The sequence below is a fragment of the Raphanus sativus genome, chromosome 5 (assembly GCF_000801105.2).
Source record: "Raphanus sativus cultivar WK10039 chromosome 5, ASM80110v3, whole genome shotgun sequence".
NCBI lineage: Eukaryota > Viridiplantae > Streptophyta > Magnoliopsida > Brassicales > Brassicaceae > Raphanus > Raphanus sativus.
The window spans coordinates 4,950,862-4,968,888 of record NC_079515.1 but is presented as its reverse complement, the minus strand read 5'-3'; the positions used below and the strand labels follow the sequence as shown (position 1 = coordinate 4,968,888).

The following is an 18,027-nucleotide window of genomic DNA, read 5'->3' as shown; positions in this document are numbered from 1 at the left end:
TTAATTCATATTTAATTCGCGCGATTTTGTTTCCATTAGTGGGCCTGGCCTTGTTTCTTTTAATGGACCAGCTCACGTTAGCCCGTCTTTAGTATCACATTTATGGGCCTGGCCTTGTTTCTTTTAAAGGACCAGCCTACGTTAGCACCGGTGCATCTGAAGTTCCAAATGACCGTCTTTAGTATCACTTCTTTTTATTCCTTTGATAATCGTGAATTCAGCCAAAAAAAATCACGAACTTTGCACGAATTGCCAAAATAAACCTGAACTTTTGGACTGGTAAAAAAAATACCAAACTTTTCATTGATTTTAAAATTTATTGACAATGTCTTTATTGACTTGCCAATTTATCACGCCGTTAGCAAACTTAATAGAAAAAATTGACTGTCGTTCATTGTTCCGTTAAAACTGAAATGACGTCGTTCATTTTTCCGTTAAAACTGAAACGACGTCGTTTTTGTTTTACATCTGAAAATAAAAACAAGTAGAACCCTGGATTCAAACTCGGGTTGCTTGGCTGAAATGATAATGTATTTAATCACTGGGCTAAAGGCGTTTTCAATATAGTTCCAAACACATTTAACTTTATTTGGTACTCACTGGATATAAAAAGTTCTCTAAAAACATAAAAGATCTTTAAAATTACAAAATATTGAAAAATAAAGATGTTGTAAAAAAAATTTAACTTAGAAATATTTTTTTTCTTTAAATAATCAAAACATTTCCAAAAAATTCATTTTCTAAAATTATATTAAAAATTGAAAAAATAAATAATTTTTTTAGAAAATTAATTTTGAAATTAAAATAATTATTTTTCTTTAAGAAAACAAAAATCTTCCAAAATTTTCAATTTTTAAAATTAAATTAAAAAATTGAAAAAATAAATATTTTTTTTATAAAATTAATTTTGAAACTAAAATAATTACTTTTCTATTAAAAAAAAATCTTCCAAAATTTTTAACTTTTTAAAATATTTAATTTTTAGCTCATAATTGTAACTTAATAAGCATTTTCTTTGATTTTTTAAAAATTTTGGATTTTTTTTATAAGAAAATTTTGGAAGATTTTTGTTTTTTTTTAAAAAGAAAAAGTTTATTTTTAATTTCAAAATTAAATTTACAAAAAAATAATTATTTTTCAATTTTTGGAAATTTAAAGATTTTTCAAAAAATTTAGAGAATTTTTTGAGTTTATGAGAAATTAGGGTTATGTTTTGTTTTCTTTCAATCATCCACGTCTTTTGATCAATAAAAAGAAATTTGTATCTAATATTTCAAAAACTCTCACTAGCCCAGTGGCTAAATTCCCCTCCCTTAAATCCAAGAGTGTGTGGGTTCGGGGCCAACCAACAACAATTTTAAGATTTTGTCTTAAACAAAAGAACTGAATGAAACGACGTCGTTTCACTAAACGGTAGTATTTAACGGTGGGTTAACACAGTTTTAACTGTCGGTTAACGGTTTGTTATTTTGGTCAGACAATCGTCAGTTTCTTAATAAACTAAAAAAGTCAACGAAAGTTTAGGATTTTATTGGCCAGGCTCGAGTACATGTTTATTTTGGCAATTCGTGTAAAGTTCATGATTTTTTTGACCGAATTCTCTTTGATAATCATGTGACACACAGGGGCCTGATTTGAAGCCAAGATTGCTAAGCTTGTGGAGTTAGTCTTCTCCCAAGGAAGCAGTGGTAGAAGCACACTAAGATTTGTTTCAAGGCAGCAACGTAGAACAAGTTGCTAGGTTTCTCTTTGGCGACTGAAACCAAAAAAAACAACAAGCGGCTGGGGTTTTTATTTGTATTTTCAGTAGCTATTCTTAAGAAAACATAGGAAAGGCGTAAACTGCAAAACAATGTCGTCAATACATTCTACTCCCTTTAATAATCTATCATCAAAAGTATGAGTATGATCCATCTAAATTGTTGAGGATTTGAGATTAATAGTATGAATGAGAACTTATGAAAAGATTGTATATTTTAGAAAACTCATGAAAAGGATTGTATTTTTAATGCCAATACAAGTGATATGACAGCTCAAACAAAATTCAAGTAAACATTCCCACAAAACGAGATTATCATCAGAAACCCTATTCAGATAATCTAGCAGAGACGTTTCTAAGCTTGGAGTAAACCTTGCCAGCAGGGGAACCCATAATAAGACTGCAAAGAGAGCTCCTCGCAACCTTAATATTAGTAAAAGCACCCAATATATGAATCCTCGTATCCGCAATCACAATCCTCGTCTTGGTCGAGTTCTCAATCGCAAACCTAGTCTTCCCTCCTTTCCCCGACAACCTCCCAATCGCCCTCGACAGATGCTCCCCTTTCAACGTCTTCACGTCTTTGATCTCAAACGACTCCACGTAAAGCTCGTCCATCCTCAGCAGCGCCACGGCGTCGGGGATGTCGAACCCGAGCATGAACGCGTGGACAAAGTCGGCGGACTTCTGGAGGTTGCTGACGTCGGGGGTGTCGGCTCGCGTCTTGAGCTCGACTTTGCGGGACTTGAGGTTCATCCTGATGTCGACCTTCATCTGGTCGTAGACGGGCGTGTAGATGTCTAGCCACGCTTTCTTGAGAGGGGTGTAACGGTTGGGAGGGACGGGGATTTTTCGGAACTGGACTTTGCCGTCGGACATCTCGTGAGCTTTCAGAGGCTTGAAGATTGGTTTTGTCGGTAAGGAAGCAGCAGGTTCTGTTGTCGCGATCTCGACTTCCATCTGAGTAGTTGTCTCTGCCATTTTATTAACTTAAACCTACAAAAGATGGATCTCAAAACTCAGAGGCTACATCTTAAGCTAACAAAGGATTACAATTAAGTCAAGTAGCTAGCGATTCAGATTTGATTGGAATACGTACCTGATTCTTTGATTGGGAGCTTGTGGTGGTAGGAGAAGGGAACGAGAGAGAGAGACGCTGCTGCTGCTGCTGCTGCTGTGGTGGATGGAGGAGGAAAGGTTGCTCTGACTGCTTGAAGGTTTTTAAAGCTTTAGGGTTTTAACACTATGTCGCAGGTATTTTTATAGTTACTTATTGGGTTTATGAAACGTATTGTGATTGTGTTAAACGTTGGCCCAGTAAAGGCCTTATTATTTCATTAGGTCTACTTTTTCTTTTCTTTGAACAAAAATGTGTGTTGGGCTGGGCTAAACCGGAGTCAATTGGATTGGGTAGACCTTACTCTAACAGTGTTATCATATGGTTTCAATTGAATAGTTCCGATTTCTAAAACCGAAAAACTAAAACCTAACCGAGAATAAATATTCTGAAAATATTACTTATACACCAAACTATCCGAAAAACTTGAATTATCCGTATCCGTATATTTTTATCCAATTTATTTTAAAATTATTCAAATTACTTTAAAAATTAAATTACCTGAATAATTTTCATTTAAACTATTAAAATTTATCCGAATTATCCAGTTTTGAATTGTAAAACCGAAAAATTTTCATTTTATATCTGAATTATCCAAGATTAACTGAAAATGTAGAACTGAACCAAAACCAAAATTCTTATAATTGTTATCTCAACCGAACCGACAATCGGAATAACCGAACCGAAATCAAACCAAATTTTATGAATAACCAAACGATTACTATATCTCTAGAACCGAAAAAACAACAACTGAAAAGAAAATGAAATCGCCTAGGTCTGATTAAGCAAACCTTGCGCATCATTTATTCAATCCAAAAATTTGCTTTATTCAGACACTTGATAATGTATAAGACTGAGAATTCAGGACGACTCTCTCTCTCCAAGGCGACAAAAGGCGAACATAAACACGTTGTATTGTCAGCTCCGGTGGTCGGCCGTTCTGTAATTCCGACACCGGAGGCTTCCTCTTCTCCTCTTCCTGTTTTTTTTATTATTTGCTTCTCCACCTCACCATCCCTCTCCCGGTGATATTCTTGGTACTCTGGTTAGGCTCGACGGTGGGTTACTCTGAATCTGTTCCGGAGCGGTTCAGATCTGACGTCAGTGACCTTGTTCTGGAGTTCCTGTGAGTCGGTGAAGGTTTTGAGAGTGGAAGAAGTCGGCTTTTGGGTGATGGTTTTGATAGATCTCGACTTTCCCCTTTGTAGATCTACTCGGTTCCGTCGGAGGTGAAGGCGCGTGAGGGTAAGGGACATTCTCTCTCCAATGTTGTTTCTCGGTGGTGATTATCCGAAGCTATTGCTCCTCCGGTTCGCCGGCGGTTTGTGCTTCAGACCCTTGAAGTTTGAAATTCGTTTATCCTGTACGTTTAAGATCGTCAAGTGTTGTTTCAGCTAGGTAGTGTAAGTTCGGGAGTTTCGTGTTCTTGGATTCTAGTGTTTATCGGGAGTTAGTGCATTGTCTCTTTCAGTTGCAAAATTATCTTGAGTTGTGGTGGATTCAATGATCTTTCGTCGTTTAGGTGTGCGATTGATTATTCTGGTTTTGGGCTTTGAGCGGCGAAGCTTGGTTGTGTGTCGGTGTTGGTGGACTTCTATTTATCTAGTTGCAAAGAGAACGTGAGAGAGTACGTTCAAGCCGTATCCGAGAGATGCTCAGATCATGAAGCGATCTTTCTAGTCGGGTTGTGAAGTCTTGGTTCTTAGTTACGAGTGGGGATGGTATCGTTCGGCAGGCCATAGGCGGCAGCGATAGATCCGAGTTGAGAATACACTTCGGTGTCTTCGGTTGTTCAAGTGGATGCTTCGTATGGCGTGCTGTGGGCAGCATCGAGTTATCCAGATTGTTTTATCCACTGCTTCGAGGTCTTTTGCACTGAATTGTCGTGTGCTCTGGTGTAGTTGCTGTTTCTAAGTTTATTGAGTCGTTGTGTGCGTTGTAATTCTTTTGCCTTGTCTAAGGTTGTGTTTTAAAGTTACCCCGGTGTGGGTTCTAGCTGCCTGTCCTTTGGGCTCTTGTTGTCTAAGGTTGTGTTTTAAAGTTGTCCCGGTGTGGGTTCTAGCTGCCTGTCCTTTGGGCTCTTGTTCTGGAGATATATTTTATCTGCCAGCTTATGTATGAAACTATCGTATGAATGAATGAATTTCAATTTGGAAAAAAAAAAAAAAGTATAAGACTGAGAATTCATTTAGCCACTTTCCTGGTTAGTGAGCATGGGTCATACAAATAGGCTTTCGAGACTTGTTTGAGGCATTAAAACGGCCTAGGAGAAAAGGATCCATAAAAAGGAGACGCCGTTGCCGGGGATCGAACCCGGGTCACCCGCGTGACAGGCGGGAATACTTACCACTATACTACAACGACTTTGTTGAAAGTTAATAACAAAATTCAAATCTTTTATCAGCAGATTGAACCCGCCACCAGAACCGAACATATGTATTAATTCACTTCAGTCATAACCTGAATCAATACAAAACCCATGAAGTATTTAATTTTTTACTAATGTACACTAGTCTTCTGTATAATCTTTACTGATTAAAAAGTGGAGAATTACAAATGACACAAGAGAATCAATTTCCAATCTTTTCATAAGAACATTGTAAAGTAACAAAACTTGTAACCTTCTAAAAAGCCACTTAGAATATTAAAAAAAAATCTGTGGGAAGAAAAGCCAAAAGGAATAAACCTTATTTGCTCCAACATAACTTCCAAAACGTTTAACTTGATTCAAGTTTATGGAAACAAACCACATTAGAATCAGATCTACATCTTCTTAATAAGTTCATGAGATCATTAGCTTTTAGTTAAGACCCACCTTGCTTCACACCAGACTCTCTCTTCCATGGGATTTATATTGCATCCAACCAAAAAGTAACCACAGAGCAATATGAAAAAAGTTCATCAGACCGGTAGTGTTAAATGTAAAGCAGTTCTCTGTGAGGAAAACTGCAAAGAAACTCGTTTCAGGTATTAAAAATGAACCAACCAACTAACCTTCATAAGGATCTTCGTGTACAGAGAAACTGGCAGCTACTATCAAATAACAAAGAGAATTCGATGTCCCTTCCTGTGTGTTACATACAGATCGATCATCATCACTTATTAGTTTTCTATTTACCATTATCATCCCTATAAGGTGGACTTCTTTACCCCACCAGGAGAAGAAAAAAAAGCTACTACTATAACGGTGATGAACAGCATCGCTGTCTCAAAAAGCTGGAAGTTCAAGTCCATCTGTTCACACATCATACATCCAATCACCACGCAGAACGGGACCTAGCCATATACAACCAGCAACAGAGATTAATAAACAAGCCTCTTGTTGGCCAAAGATGATACACTGCTCTTGCGATGTGTTCATGTTACATAGCACGAATGGAAATATGGAGAGAGGAGCCAATAGCCACTCCCAAGGACAGATCCTGTTGAGGTCAAATAAAGTTCAACCATGTCTCAAGGCAAACTGAGAATAAAGTCAAGATTGAGAGCCATATGATAGCTTCCTACTTGGAGATCTTCGGATCTTGCGATGTGTTCCTGTTTCCTAGAATTCACAGCACGTAGAGCTATAAGAATGGACAGTCTTGTCTTAAAGCAACAAACCTCTTCAAGAGGGCTATAAGAATTAGACTGGAAGAAGAGGTAAGCGGCGTAGGCTTATAAGCATAATGCAACTGGTGAACCTTGACAGGGCCATCTCTGATGATCCAGCATGAACCTCAGTACTTTGCATGTAGTGAAGAACAGCCGGGAAGACTATCCCCATGACTGCCATCAAAAGCAATCATTAATTCACAACCACAATTCCCTGGATGCAGAAAAAACGATAAAGAAAAGCAAAAATACAAAAAACGACACAAGCGAATAGAATGAAGAAGTGGATTTACTTTGTCAAAGACTTGGTCTTTCTGGTAAAACACTAGACCACCGGAGAAGAAAGCGCAGCCAAGTACAAGCAGCATGTTAGACAGAATGGATCCTAGTAATGTCAGCTGAATAACACGTATCATCCCACTTTTCTCAAGCGAGAAAATCCTATATGATCAGTGCTGTAATATTCCCGAATGTAGTAGCGTTTAGGAGTGACATACATTCGATCGTGTGCTTCAAACCATATTCATACACCTTGGTTTCTTAAAAATAACATGCATTCCGTATATTCTATACTATCAAATCAAAACCATTTTTTCTATTTTGATTAAGTTTGGTTTTAGAAAACCGAACACCCCTAAAGCTGATGTATAGCCAACAAATTATCTACGTACTATAATAAAGATATATTAATTTATCTAAACAAAAAAAATTTTAGCATTGGTTACCTGTGGCTGTGGATATGTGGTCTATTTTCTATGGTGGTGCTTTTTGGTGACAACTTTTTTCAAAGATGATTAGATATCAATTACTAACACAAAATCGATGTGTTGTTAATTTGCATATTGAAAAAAATAAGGACACAAGCAAAAGAAGAATCAGCGTCTGTGGAACTTGGAGTGCACACACAACATGACTCCCCCACCAAGTACCAGTAGTCCCCACCCAAAGCACCATTGTAATCAAACCTTAATTAATCATTTTACTACTTTTTGTAGAAAAGTATAAACGTTAACTGTTGCTAGTCACTCATCATTAGGGCTGGGCATTTTATCCGTTAAATTTGATTCGATTCGTTATCCGTTGCTATTCGATCCGAAAATTCCGAATATCCGTAAGCTTTCGAAGCAAAGCAAATACTAAAATTCAATATCCGTCAAAATCGAAGCAAATCACAAATATTAAAATTTTGGGAAGCGAATATCCGATCCGATCCGTCAATATATAAATACATGTATATTTTGATTATATTTAAAGTTTTAAATGTATAAAATTATATAATTTTACTTATATAAAAGTATTACATAAAAGGAAGAGAAAATATTTATGACAATTAAAATTTTTTCTTAAGTTTTGTGTTATTATAATTTTAACTAAGTTTAAAAATTTACAAAATATGAAGATTCACTACTTCTTTTAATTTTTATCTTTTATACCATGCAAAAATATATTTTACAAAACAAATTTGTATCAAATTTTTAAAATTATTTGTATTAATCAAAACAAATGAGATGATCCGTAAGTATCCGCGAATATCCGCAAATATCTATTTATTTTCCGGATATCCGTTTTTCCGAATATCCGTATTTTTCCGAAGCAAAGCAAATCGAAAAATCAGATATCCGTAACATTCGAAGCAAATCACAAATACCTTTAAAAACCCGAATATCCGATCCGCGCCCAGGCCTAATAATCATCATAAAATAAACTAACAAAGTTGAAATCCACCCAATCACCCATCCACTACATGCACTACTGAAATGATTGCTTATTATTACCATTATTAACCAGAGTCTGGAAGCTTTGTTTACTGCGAGTCAGAGTCATTCATGATAAAAAAAACTAAAATAACTAAGTGAAATTCCCACCGTCCAAGGGATAAAATAATTAATCTCTGCCGATTAGTATCAACCATATATTACACAAGCCGTAACTACTTTGATTTCTGTTTTCTTTTTCTCATAAAATGGTTGGACTCATCCATCGTTCAAAGTTCAAACAAAACACACAACAAGGAGCGTTGTTGGGTTCGTTATCTTCTAGAAGTCCTATCCATCTTGGTGGCCTAAGATGATTCCTTTAATGTAACACTCTTGTCTATTTTTCTGTACACTAATCCAACAATAAATAGATTTATAAACGAAAAAATTATGTAGATAACAAAGACAAAAGAAAAGCTTCTAGAAAGCGTTGATATTTTTTGGTTCCGTTTATTTTTCTTGGTTGTAAAGATACTTTATTGCTGTTTTTTAATTCTAAGCCGTTGGTTCGCTGGACACGATCTCTTCTAGAACCACACTTTTACGTTGGAACAAAGTTTATTAATTAAAATAGATAATTATATAGCAGTCTAAAAGAAAAAAAAAAGTTTACTAATTTTTTAAAAAATTGTTAAACATTTGATAGTACTATATCATGGGTACTACTATATATTATATAAACACTATCGCTAGATTTAAATTAATGGCTATAGTTGACTGTTCAAGAAACACATCCTTTAATTTAATGACTTGTTTAATGTCATTAAACATGTAATTCCAGAAAATTATCTAGTCTAATTTTGTTTTTAATTCGGCTTTATCAATTTGAAATGTCATCATTTCAGTCTTAGTCAGCTGATTAAGTAAGACTCAGCGGAGTAACTATGGGCGCTAATTGAATACTATCATAATTTTTAGAATTTGAGATTTGATTCGTATTTTAAAGATATCCGAAATTTTTATTTATTTTGTTTAAGAAAAATACGAATACCAAAAAATTACAGATATTTACAAATATTTATGGATATATTATTCATTATTCTCAATACAAATAAATTTAGAAAATACCATCCAAGTTTATCTTACAAAATATATTTAACATAATATAAAATATAAATAAATATTAGTGAACTATATGTTTCATAATTTTAAAAATTAATTAAATATTATTATAAAACAAAAAAAACTTTAGAAGAATTATAGTTTTTATAAAGATTCCTTTAATCTACTATTTCTATAAGGAGTTCTATAAATAAAACTAATAAATTTATATATTAAAATAGTATTTATATAAAATTATACATTTAAACCTCTATATTTAATTGTATATATACTTATGTTTGTGTAAAAATCAGAGCAAATCGAATATTTGGCTCTTAAATTTTTAGTATTTGTGATTTACTTTGTTTTTAATGAAATTGATGTTTAATATTTGTTTTACTTCTAAAACTTATGAATATTTGGACTTTTTTGGATAAAACGCTTATTCCTAGAGCCGAGCCGATAAAGAGATTCTAGAAAGCCAATCTATTGTACTAGATGACACGTCAGCGTTTCATAGAATTTTCAGAAAATTGGTGACTGCCCGTCACTCCCACAGGCTTTACCTGTCTTTTTTCCTTGATGTTGGCTCCTTTCTAATTACCATATTTAACCGATGACTTATTATTTAATAGTATAAAATTGAATAGTAGGTTTTACTAATCAGCTTAGAAAGTTAAATTAGTATTTAATTTATCTATTTCTATATACTTTTTTTTTGTTGACGTTTCTCAACTTTTGAATAACAGCTAGAATGAACATACCCGGATTCTAAAACCTTGTAAGATATCGAATAATGAACAATTTTTAAACAGTTAAATATTATCAGGAAAATAGTGATGAAAATATTCTAAAATTACCAAATCACACAAAAACTTTTCACCTTTGAGCTATCCTCTATAAATAAAGATCACATCTCGATCCCTCTCTCCTTGTGATTCATATCTCTCGTCCTCTCTCTGCTTCGCTTCTTTCAAAAAAAATTCATTTTTCTTTAGTATTTGCTCCTCTGTTTTTAATTTAATTACGTAAATGTCCGGAATTTTAGTTTCTTCCACCGGTAACTCCCTTCGATTATCGCCGGCACACGTCCTCTCTCATCCCAAGACAGTCAAATCCCGCAACCGAAACGCCCGGTTTCCCTCCAGAGCTACGTCGTTTAGGGCATACACGCAGACGCTAAACGCCGAGCCAGCTGTAACCGAATCCACCGTTCGCCGGCGAGTGTCGAGCCTCTACGAGCTGCTTAAAGTAAACGAAACGGCGTCGTTGACGGAGATAAAGACGGCGTACAGGAGCTTAGCGAAGGTGTGCCATCCGGATGCGTCGGAATCGGACGGACGAGATTTCATGGAGATCCACAGAGCTTACGCTACGCTGGCGGATCCGACAACGAGAGCGATATACGATTCGACGCTGGTATCACGGCGGAGACGGGTCCAAGCTGGAGCTATGGGTCGGGTGTACGCAGCGACACGGAGATGGGAGACGGATCAGTGTTGGTGATTTAGCGTTTTTTAGGGGTTTCCGATGATTTTGCAGCGAGTAAAAGGGCATTTTTTTACTTCATTTTCCCCCTTTGATTACTTTTTTTTTGTTTTCCTTTGTCATATCTTTGGAAAATTAAGGGGGAAAATATGTTTTATCAGCCTTTTATCAATGTTATAACAGACGTGTATATTATTTTCGCTTCAAGTTGTGAATTTTGCTGTCGATTAATTAGATCACATCATAACTTTTTTATTTAATTAGAACATAATAATCATAGTATTGATAATTTAATTTCAAATTTAATTCAGGAAATCATTTTAGATATTTTTAATGGAATATTGCTAACACCGACACACACTGTAAAGAACAGGAAAATAATTTGTTAACACATACACATTGTAAAGAACAGAACACATAAGCAAATACGTGCCTGTGTCTTTTGAATGAAAAACTCCAAACATTTGTTTCCCGTTCTTTTACATAAGATCAACTTGGGGAAATATAGGCAACGCATATGAAACAACCAGATTTTACATTTAAAAAGAAAATTGATGAAAAGGGAAAAATGCAAAATTCAAATCAAAAATGAAAAGATGATCAAAAATCCGACAAAGGTAGAACACAGACGCGAGTAGATGATGTTGGTGTTCCTGTGTTTTTTTTTTAAATATAAGCAGCGAACAAAAGCGTGAGAGGATCATTTGCAGGCCATAAGCATGGAGTTTATCACATGCATTATAAGTCTTGTGGCAGAGACGTCGCTGCCTGGTACGTTGCGGTGGTGGTGCAGAATCTGATACACTTGCTCAAAGATTGGCCGACCGTGGGCCGCTACCATCGGGTCTGATGGGTTAATTGCTGTAACCACATCAGTCATCCACGCAAGCTTACGGGACGTGTCCTTGCTGATGTCGCAGGCTAGCTGCTGCAGCAAAGACAGAAGTACGCCTTGGCTCAGAGGAAGTGGATTCATCGCCAATAGTCCACGCAGATCCACCTGAATTGGCAAAAAACCAATGTCATGGGATCTTGTGTAACACTGATGATAATGAGAGATGTTAAATTGCGCAAAACCAAAATTTCACCTGTGAGCAAAGCCATGATACTATGGAGACATCGCTTCTTTGTAAAGCTGACGTAAAAGATTCCTCGTATTTGCGTTCGGATATCAACCTGGATAGTTCTGCTATTGGGTCTGCTTCAACCTGAAAGGAATATAGATGTTGCGATTATTAAAACTCAGAGAAAGATATCAACTTGGGATTCTTCTAAGAATCCTAAATGATTCTTTCTTCATTCACTCTCTGGCTCCAATCATAAGAGACAACAAAGAACAGAGAATAAAGAAAAGTACCAAAGAGGGTGAGAACTCTAACCACTCCTCTCCTAAGCCCAAAGTAAGGTCCTAGACCAATTTTATATGTACTTCTACCTAAATTTCCTTTGGTAGCTGTCTCGCTGACCAGAATAAACTATGATAGCTGAGCAAGCAGCTACAATTAACGACAAGCTACCTAGGGTGATTACAATGCTCCTGCAGTAGACTAATACAAGGCTTATGACATTCATAGTTCTTAGTTCCAGAGATGTGACAACCTTTTCAAGAATAGCACCCAAAGGTCCACTACTTCGTTGAGAAACCAAGGCGTTTGATCCACTAGAATTTGCTCCAGCAGCTGCGAGAGCTAAGCGATTCCTTTGGCTCTCCGCTAATTCACGGCTCAAGGCTTGAGTAACTGACGTCGCAGAGGTAATGGTTTCCTGTAATTCGTGCAACAACTTCAGAAAGCTGTTTCGGTTTTGCAACCATAATACTGGTCGAAGAAAGATGATTTTCCACCATACCTTTAATGTATGAGCAAGCGGGGAGTGCCCACCGTCAAACCTTTGCTGGGCTGCGTTTGTGTGCTCGGCCATCCCTTTCTGGAAGGCTGTGTCTACTTGCTCAAACATGGTCTTGCATGACCTCTCGAAGGAAGGTATGACTGAAGCCTCCAGCCCCGACCTAAGAGCTTCCTGAAAATTATAAATGGCAGAAATATAAGAGGTCAATCCGTTTTCGCGAGCTATAAGACTTCCAGTACGCTACATAAGTAATTGTAAAACATGGTCAATTCCAATTTACCTGGAGGGCTTGCCTGCCAGATGTCTGAAACTGGGTTTGAAATTGCTTCATTATGGTCGCCTCAAGCTTTGAATTAACAGATTTGTCAAGATGATTGACTGCTTTGTCACTAAGTGCCCTCTGTAAAAAATAAAGAAAAAGCACTCTTTTTCAACAATACAACTATACAGAGAGAAATCAGAACGAGTAAGAGGTAAAATTCGAACCTGGAAGGATTCCGTGATTGAAGAAGTTACAGTTTTTTCAATAGCTGGAACTAATGCACGAGCTATGGCTGGAACAATTGTAGCAAACTCCTTTATCGTTTTTTCACACATTGCGTTTAACTCTTTGCTCACGAAGTTTGTCACTGCATTCACAATTTGCTGTGAATGGTCCCGCATTGCCTTTTCATTCTTAACGATCTCCTCTTGTAAGCGGGCCCAAAGAGCATCCGCATTTGACTTGCAGGATCTCTCAATCATTCGCCCTAAAGCCACTTCTAGTCTTTTACCTTCTTTAGCGACAGAGCCATTGACAGCATTGGAGAGTTGTCTCGGTATCTCCTTCTGTGAAACCATTATCTGCAAGGGAATAATGTCCAAAGTCAACAAATATTTAACAATAACCTATCATCGAGAAATGCAACTTTCATACAAATTACAATCTCTTACGATTGCTACAAAGGAACATATTATATGCCAAATCGAAGTAAGGCCACGTCAAGCAATAGGGTACTTCTCAATTTCAAGGTAAAAAATGTCACCTGATTCATTGTTTCTTGGAAAGCTAAGATAGGTTGGCTTGAGCTCTGAGTTTGCTCATTGTAGATATCAGCCAGATTAGCAACATTTGAGGATGTAGATGACAATCCGGGACCCTGTGAGATTTTGGACTTCTGTTTCTTCCCTTTGCTATTTGTAGCGGCTGACTGTGAAAGCCCAATAGATGAAACCGTCTCAGGAAGCTTTCCAGACACATCTCTGGAGTCAAGATTATCCCCAGCTTGTACAGACTGTTCAAAAGCTTTTGATTCCCCAGACTCTGTACTAGGATAACAGTCTCTTGCCATCTCAGTGCTGAGATTCGAAGTCTGTGAGTAAAAGATTTTTTCTTTATTCACTGAAGTGCGATGCTCAGTTTCGTCATTGTAATTGATTTCCCCATTCTGCGTCGAACTTGATTCACCTACTTCTTTTACCTCAACTTCTGTGTCTCTTGAATCAATATTCACATCCTGGATATTTGCATCCCTATCCCTTTTCTCTTCGGTAGTAATGGAGCCTTCAGTGGATGACACGCGCATCAAAAACTCCGAAGGAGTTACAAGATGAGTAGGGTGCTTGAAGAAAGCTTGTGGGTTTCGCATCCCAGACACATCATCATCAGGTGTAACATCTTTGTCCTTGCTTCTTGAGCTTTCTTCAAATTTTTTTTCTCCAACAGCAACAGAATATTCAGAAGGCCCTTGGCCACCGAGTTGATGAGGTGGTAGTATTGGCTCAATAACATCTACAGGAGTCTGATAGCCAGAAAGTTTACTTGATAGTCTGGGACTTGGAGGAAGCTGAGGTGAAGTAGCATATGCCGACCCAGTAGCACTGGTGTCAGAAAGCAGCCCAGAAGTTCTAGGCTCACCGCTGGATGGAACAGTTACCGGTGCTGACGTCTCCCCAGGTGCAGAACCAGCCGGATAACTCGAAGTAATAGCACCTTTCGGTCTATTCACTAAAATAGATGGCTTAGGAACTGAATCAACTGAAGGTAAATCTGTAAGCTTCATTCCAGATGATTTTGACATGCCTTCAGCCAGATTTGCCTGCCGCGAAACACTAGAATCTGACTTCTCCAAACCCACATTCTCCTCTGTAGGCGGAGGCAAGCACAAGCATAAGTCTAATGTATACTGCTGGATTGCTTGCGTCTGCACACAATAAACCTTAACCATAGGTTCTTCTGGAGGATCATTTGTCCCTACAAAACTCAATATCGGCATAGTGACAGTAAACTCAGACAAGTAGTCCATCCTTGTATCAGCTGGAGATGAGCCATAGTCCAAATGCACAGCATATATGGCGTTCCTTTTCGCATTTGCAAGCAAGAGGAGGCCTGCTTCAGATAATGCTATGACTTGGTTGAAAAACGCCTCCTCCACTCGTGGCTCAATTGAACTTTTCAAATCCAGTATCTGAGTGCAATTCCATGACTCAGAATCAGCTGGTAGGAGCCACCCTTCTTCTCCAGATGGGATCCAAATCTTCATCTCTCGATTAAGAGGACCCTGCAAACATGGAAACACAGACAGAGTTAGCAACTAAGCAGAAAGATACACTACGGTATACAATGTAAAGTCAACACAGCACAGGTAAGGCTCAGAAAAAGCCGGAAATACTGATTCAAAAGAATACCCCAGTAATGAGTATGACGTGATCAGATCTCTCAGGGGATGTCACAAATGTTGCCGAATTGACCGGATGGCCATCATGAGGTTTCAGAACTGCAACTGGCTGTGCCTTGAAATCTTGCCAAATCTTAACCTGTTGGTATTATGAGGAAAGAAAAGAGTAAGAAACGCAGACTAAAACACTAGCTACTGCACTAGCATAAAAAGGCTAAAAAGGCCGACGGGTTCCAAATTAAGTTCACCATTCCAATATTATGTGTAATCACTTTAAACTTTTAGATAAAGTCATCTTTAAGAACAAAAACGATAGAAATAGCAAACTCTAGTGAAGTAGAATGAAAAAGAAAAACAAATACAAACCGTGCCATCAACGGAAGAGGAAACGAGGCGTGTGATCATCCATTGGCACATGGATAAATCTGTAACCTCTCCATCGTGCTTGCCAACAATCTTTACACCGTCAATCAATTTATCAAGGTGGCACTGAATAGGAGCCTCAGCCGAGAAGACTTCACCTCTGCCAACTTTAGTAGTATCAATCAGGAGAACGTGTTTACCAATTGAAACCACCAAAATTTCCTGAAAAAAATTATTTCAAGCAATCAGAAGTATATAAAACAATTTGTCAAAGGAAGAAAATGTTATTCCATACCTGTTTATGAGAATGCCAACAAACACGTGGATGCTTGGTGTCTTCATGACCAAGTATCTGAAGAGCAAGAGCAATCTTTCCAGTAATCTGGGGATCATCTTCTCCCTCAGACCCTTCAGATATCTTCCACACGAAAACCTTCCCATCCAAGCTTACGCTGTTTTGGAGAAACAGGAATGAAACGGTAAAGGCCTAAGGAGAATACAAGGCGTAAATTAAAAAAAAAAAAAAAGAATCACAAAGAAGAGTACCTAGCCAAGAGATGGACATCCTGGGCAAAGAAGGCCATATCTGTCACTCTCTGTACACACATATACAAACATATTGTTAAACCATATTCTATACTTAATGGAAAGATTGAACATTTAAATAAAAAAGGGACCTGAGAATGGCCTCGGAACAAAGCTCTAAGTGCGGTGTTAATATTGAGAACACGAATGTTTCCTCCTTTCAATCCATAGCAAATGTAGATCTTGTTCACCGCGATCTGGCGTCCCACTACCAGCTGAGGATCCGACCCGTATTTAGTAATCGGAGTCACCTCTAGCTGAGGCTGAATCTCTCCGTGTAATCTGACGTCAACATCGTACGCCGCGTGCTCCCCGCTCAATCTTCTTCCCCTGGGAAGCTTGCAGCTCGGGACACGAAGAGGACCCGAAGGAAACGACCGGATCTCGTTCTGATTCAGCTGATTCGGCGGATCTTGGCTGGCCACGGTGGCGCCTCCTCCACCGCCGTTGCTATTATTGTTGAGGAGAGCCAGGATGTGCGTTCCGGGATTGTGATTGGTGCGAGGCGACTGGAGATTAAGAGGCGGCGAGGGGAAAGGGAGTGATCTCTGTTGTTGGAGGTGGTTAGTCGCGGAGGAAGGCACGACCTCTTGCTGTTGTTGTTGCGGCGGAGGAGGAGGAGCGTAGGGCTGCTGCTGATGATGATTGTACTGGTTGTGAAGGAACGGACCTATGGGGGGAGGGTAAGACGCCGGCGGCGTCGGGAAAGGGCTCGGTGGAGGATTGTTAGGGTTAGTGTTACCAGGTGAAGACGCCATGGAGATTAGGGTTAGATCTCGGATCAACGAAAGCTAGGGTTTGCGAAATCAATCGATGAGAAAGACTCGGACGATGACGACTTGATAGTGAGAAGAGGAAGCGAAATTTCGGAGACTTAAAACTTTATGTTGATTTAGTTTAATGAATCGATAAGTTGATCTTTTTCGGTATAAATTCATATTTAATCCGGGCGGTTTTGTTTCCATTAATGGGCCTTGTTTCTTTTAATGGACCAGCCCACGTTAGCCTGAATCAGTCTTCTGGGTTCCCCTGCTGGGTTTTACAGCTCCGGTGCATCTGAACCAAATTGATTGTTTCAAACTTATCCGTATACCTAATAATGTATATTTTATGATTCCATTCCATCAGTTGTACGAGGAAGATGAACAACTCCTTTGGCTTGCTTCAAATAATTTTTTTTCTATAAAATCAACACGTCCACAGTAAATCTTCTCAACAATACAATAGATGTAGAAGCAGCTAGATTTTACATTTAAAGGATGAATGAACTGGACCGCAAGTTGAAAAAGTATTGGGCCGGATTTGTCAATCCTATTATGTGAAGCCCAATGCAGTGAGCTAGTCAAGATTCTGGTCTCACGTTCTTCTGTCTCTCTTGGATTTTCAAGTGTTGTCCTCTGGTTTGGTCTATTGTAGGGGTTCAAGAGGCTGCTTTCCTTGAGTCGTGAGGAAGGCATGTTTTCATTGGGAAGAAAGTACATCTGAGTCTCATGTTGGGTAGCATAGCATCCAAATGACTCATACTATGTGATACTAGATACCTCACTATGTAAGTGTGGTCGAACCGCTGGTGTAATGAAATTATGTATTCTCTTGTTAGTGAATGAAAAGTCGATGTCGATTTAATAAAAATGAATGAAATGCAATACATAAACCAAACTTAATAGAGAAAACAAATCTTAAAAAACTAGTGATCCTATGTCTCATGAAGAAACAAAAAAACTAGTGATCCTATTTCTCATGTCGCATGCTCTCCGTCTCCATTGCTGATGACTAAAATCTAGTGACACTGAGCTGATGACTAAAATAAGGGTGAGA

The 18,027-nt window shown here is 37.9% G+C and overlaps 3 protein-coding genes, 1 long non-coding RNA gene and 1 other non-coding gene across 5 annotated transcripts; 1 reads left to right on the top strand and 4 right to left on the bottom strand.

Moving 5' to 3' along the window:
* Window positions 1-1,956: 1,956 nt before the first annotated feature.
* On the bottom strand, window positions 1,957-2,999 carry LOC108836512 (uncharacterized). The gene is made up of 2 exons (XM_018609664.2): window positions 2,859-2,999; window positions 1,957-2,755 (listed from the first exon to the last, which is right to left on the bottom strand). The coding sequence occupies exon 2, from the start codon at window positions 2,738-2,740 to the stop codon at window positions 2,087-2,089; it is 654 nt and encodes a 217-aa protein (XP_018465166.1). The 5' UTR covers window positions 2,741-2,755; window positions 2,859-2,999; the 3' UTR covers window positions 1,957-2,086.
* A 2,169-nt stretch (window positions 3,000-5,168) lies between these two features.
* Window positions 5,169-5,240, bottom strand: TRNAD-GUC (transfer RNA aspartic acid (anticodon GUC)). The gene has a single exon. It is a non-coding gene; the product is annotated as a tRNA-Asp (tRNA).
* Window positions 5,241-5,442: 202 nt separating this feature from the next.
* LOC108859090 (uncharacterized) lies at window positions 5,443-7,158 on the bottom strand. Its single transcript, XR_001950439.2, has 3 exons — window positions 6,764-7,158; window positions 5,871-6,644; window positions 5,443-5,713 (listed from the first exon to the last, which is right to left on the bottom strand). It is a non-coding gene; the product is annotated as an uncharacterized LOC108859090 (long non-coding RNA).
* Window positions 7,159-10,080: 2,922 nt separating this feature from the next.
* LOC108859089 (chaperone protein dnaJ 11, chloroplastic) lies at window positions 10,081-10,987 on the top strand. Its single transcript, XM_018632936.2, has one exon. The coding sequence runs from the start codon at window positions 10,301-10,303 to the stop codon at window positions 10,772-10,774; it is 474 nt and encodes a 157-aa protein (XP_018488438.2). The 5' UTR covers window positions 10,081-10,300; the 3' UTR covers window positions 10,775-10,987.
* Window positions 10,988-11,155: 168 nt separating this feature from the next.
* Window positions 11,156-17,117, bottom strand: LOC108859088 (enhancer of mRNA-decapping protein 4). Its single transcript, XM_018632934.2, has 12 exons — window positions 16,302-17,117; window positions 16,171-16,220; window positions 15,920-16,076; window positions 15,628-15,846; window positions 15,272-15,400; window positions 13,630-15,144; window positions 13,091-13,447; window positions 12,885-13,004; window positions 12,605-12,775; window positions 12,356-12,520; window positions 11,845-11,964; window positions 11,156-11,756 (listed from the first exon to the last, which is right to left on the bottom strand). The coding sequence occupies exons 1-12, from the start codon at window positions 16,965-16,967 to the stop codon at window positions 11,457-11,459; spliced, it is 3,969 nt and encodes a 1,322-aa protein (XP_018488436.2). The 5' UTR covers window positions 16,968-17,117; the 3' UTR covers window positions 11,156-11,456.
* Window positions 17,118-18,027: the final 910 nt, after the last annotated feature.

What these genes read in the sequence shown, in the direction of transcription:
- LOC108836512 (XM_018609664.2), bottom strand. Translation starts at nt 2,740, where the DNA reads ATGGCAGAGACAACTACTCAGATGGAAGTCGAGATCGCGACAACAGAA.
- LOC108859089 (XM_018632936.2), top strand. Translation starts at nt 10,301, where the DNA reads ATGTCCGGAATTTTAGTTTCTTCCACCGGTAACTCCCTTCGATTATCG.
- LOC108859088 (XM_018632934.2), bottom strand. Translation starts at nt 16,967, where the DNA reads ATGGCGTCTTCACCTGGTAACACTAACCCTAACAATCCTCCACCGAGC. An exon ending in TCCAAGAAACAATGAATCAG is followed by an intron (nt 13,448 to 13,629) that starts GTGACATTTTTT and finishes ATTCCCTTGCAG; the next exon opens with ATAATGGTTTCACAGAAGGA. An exon ending in CGCTTGCTCATACATTAAAG is followed by an intron (nt 12,521 to 12,604) that starts GTATGGTGGAAA and finishes CACGAATTACAG; the next exon opens with GAAACCATTACCTCTGCGAC.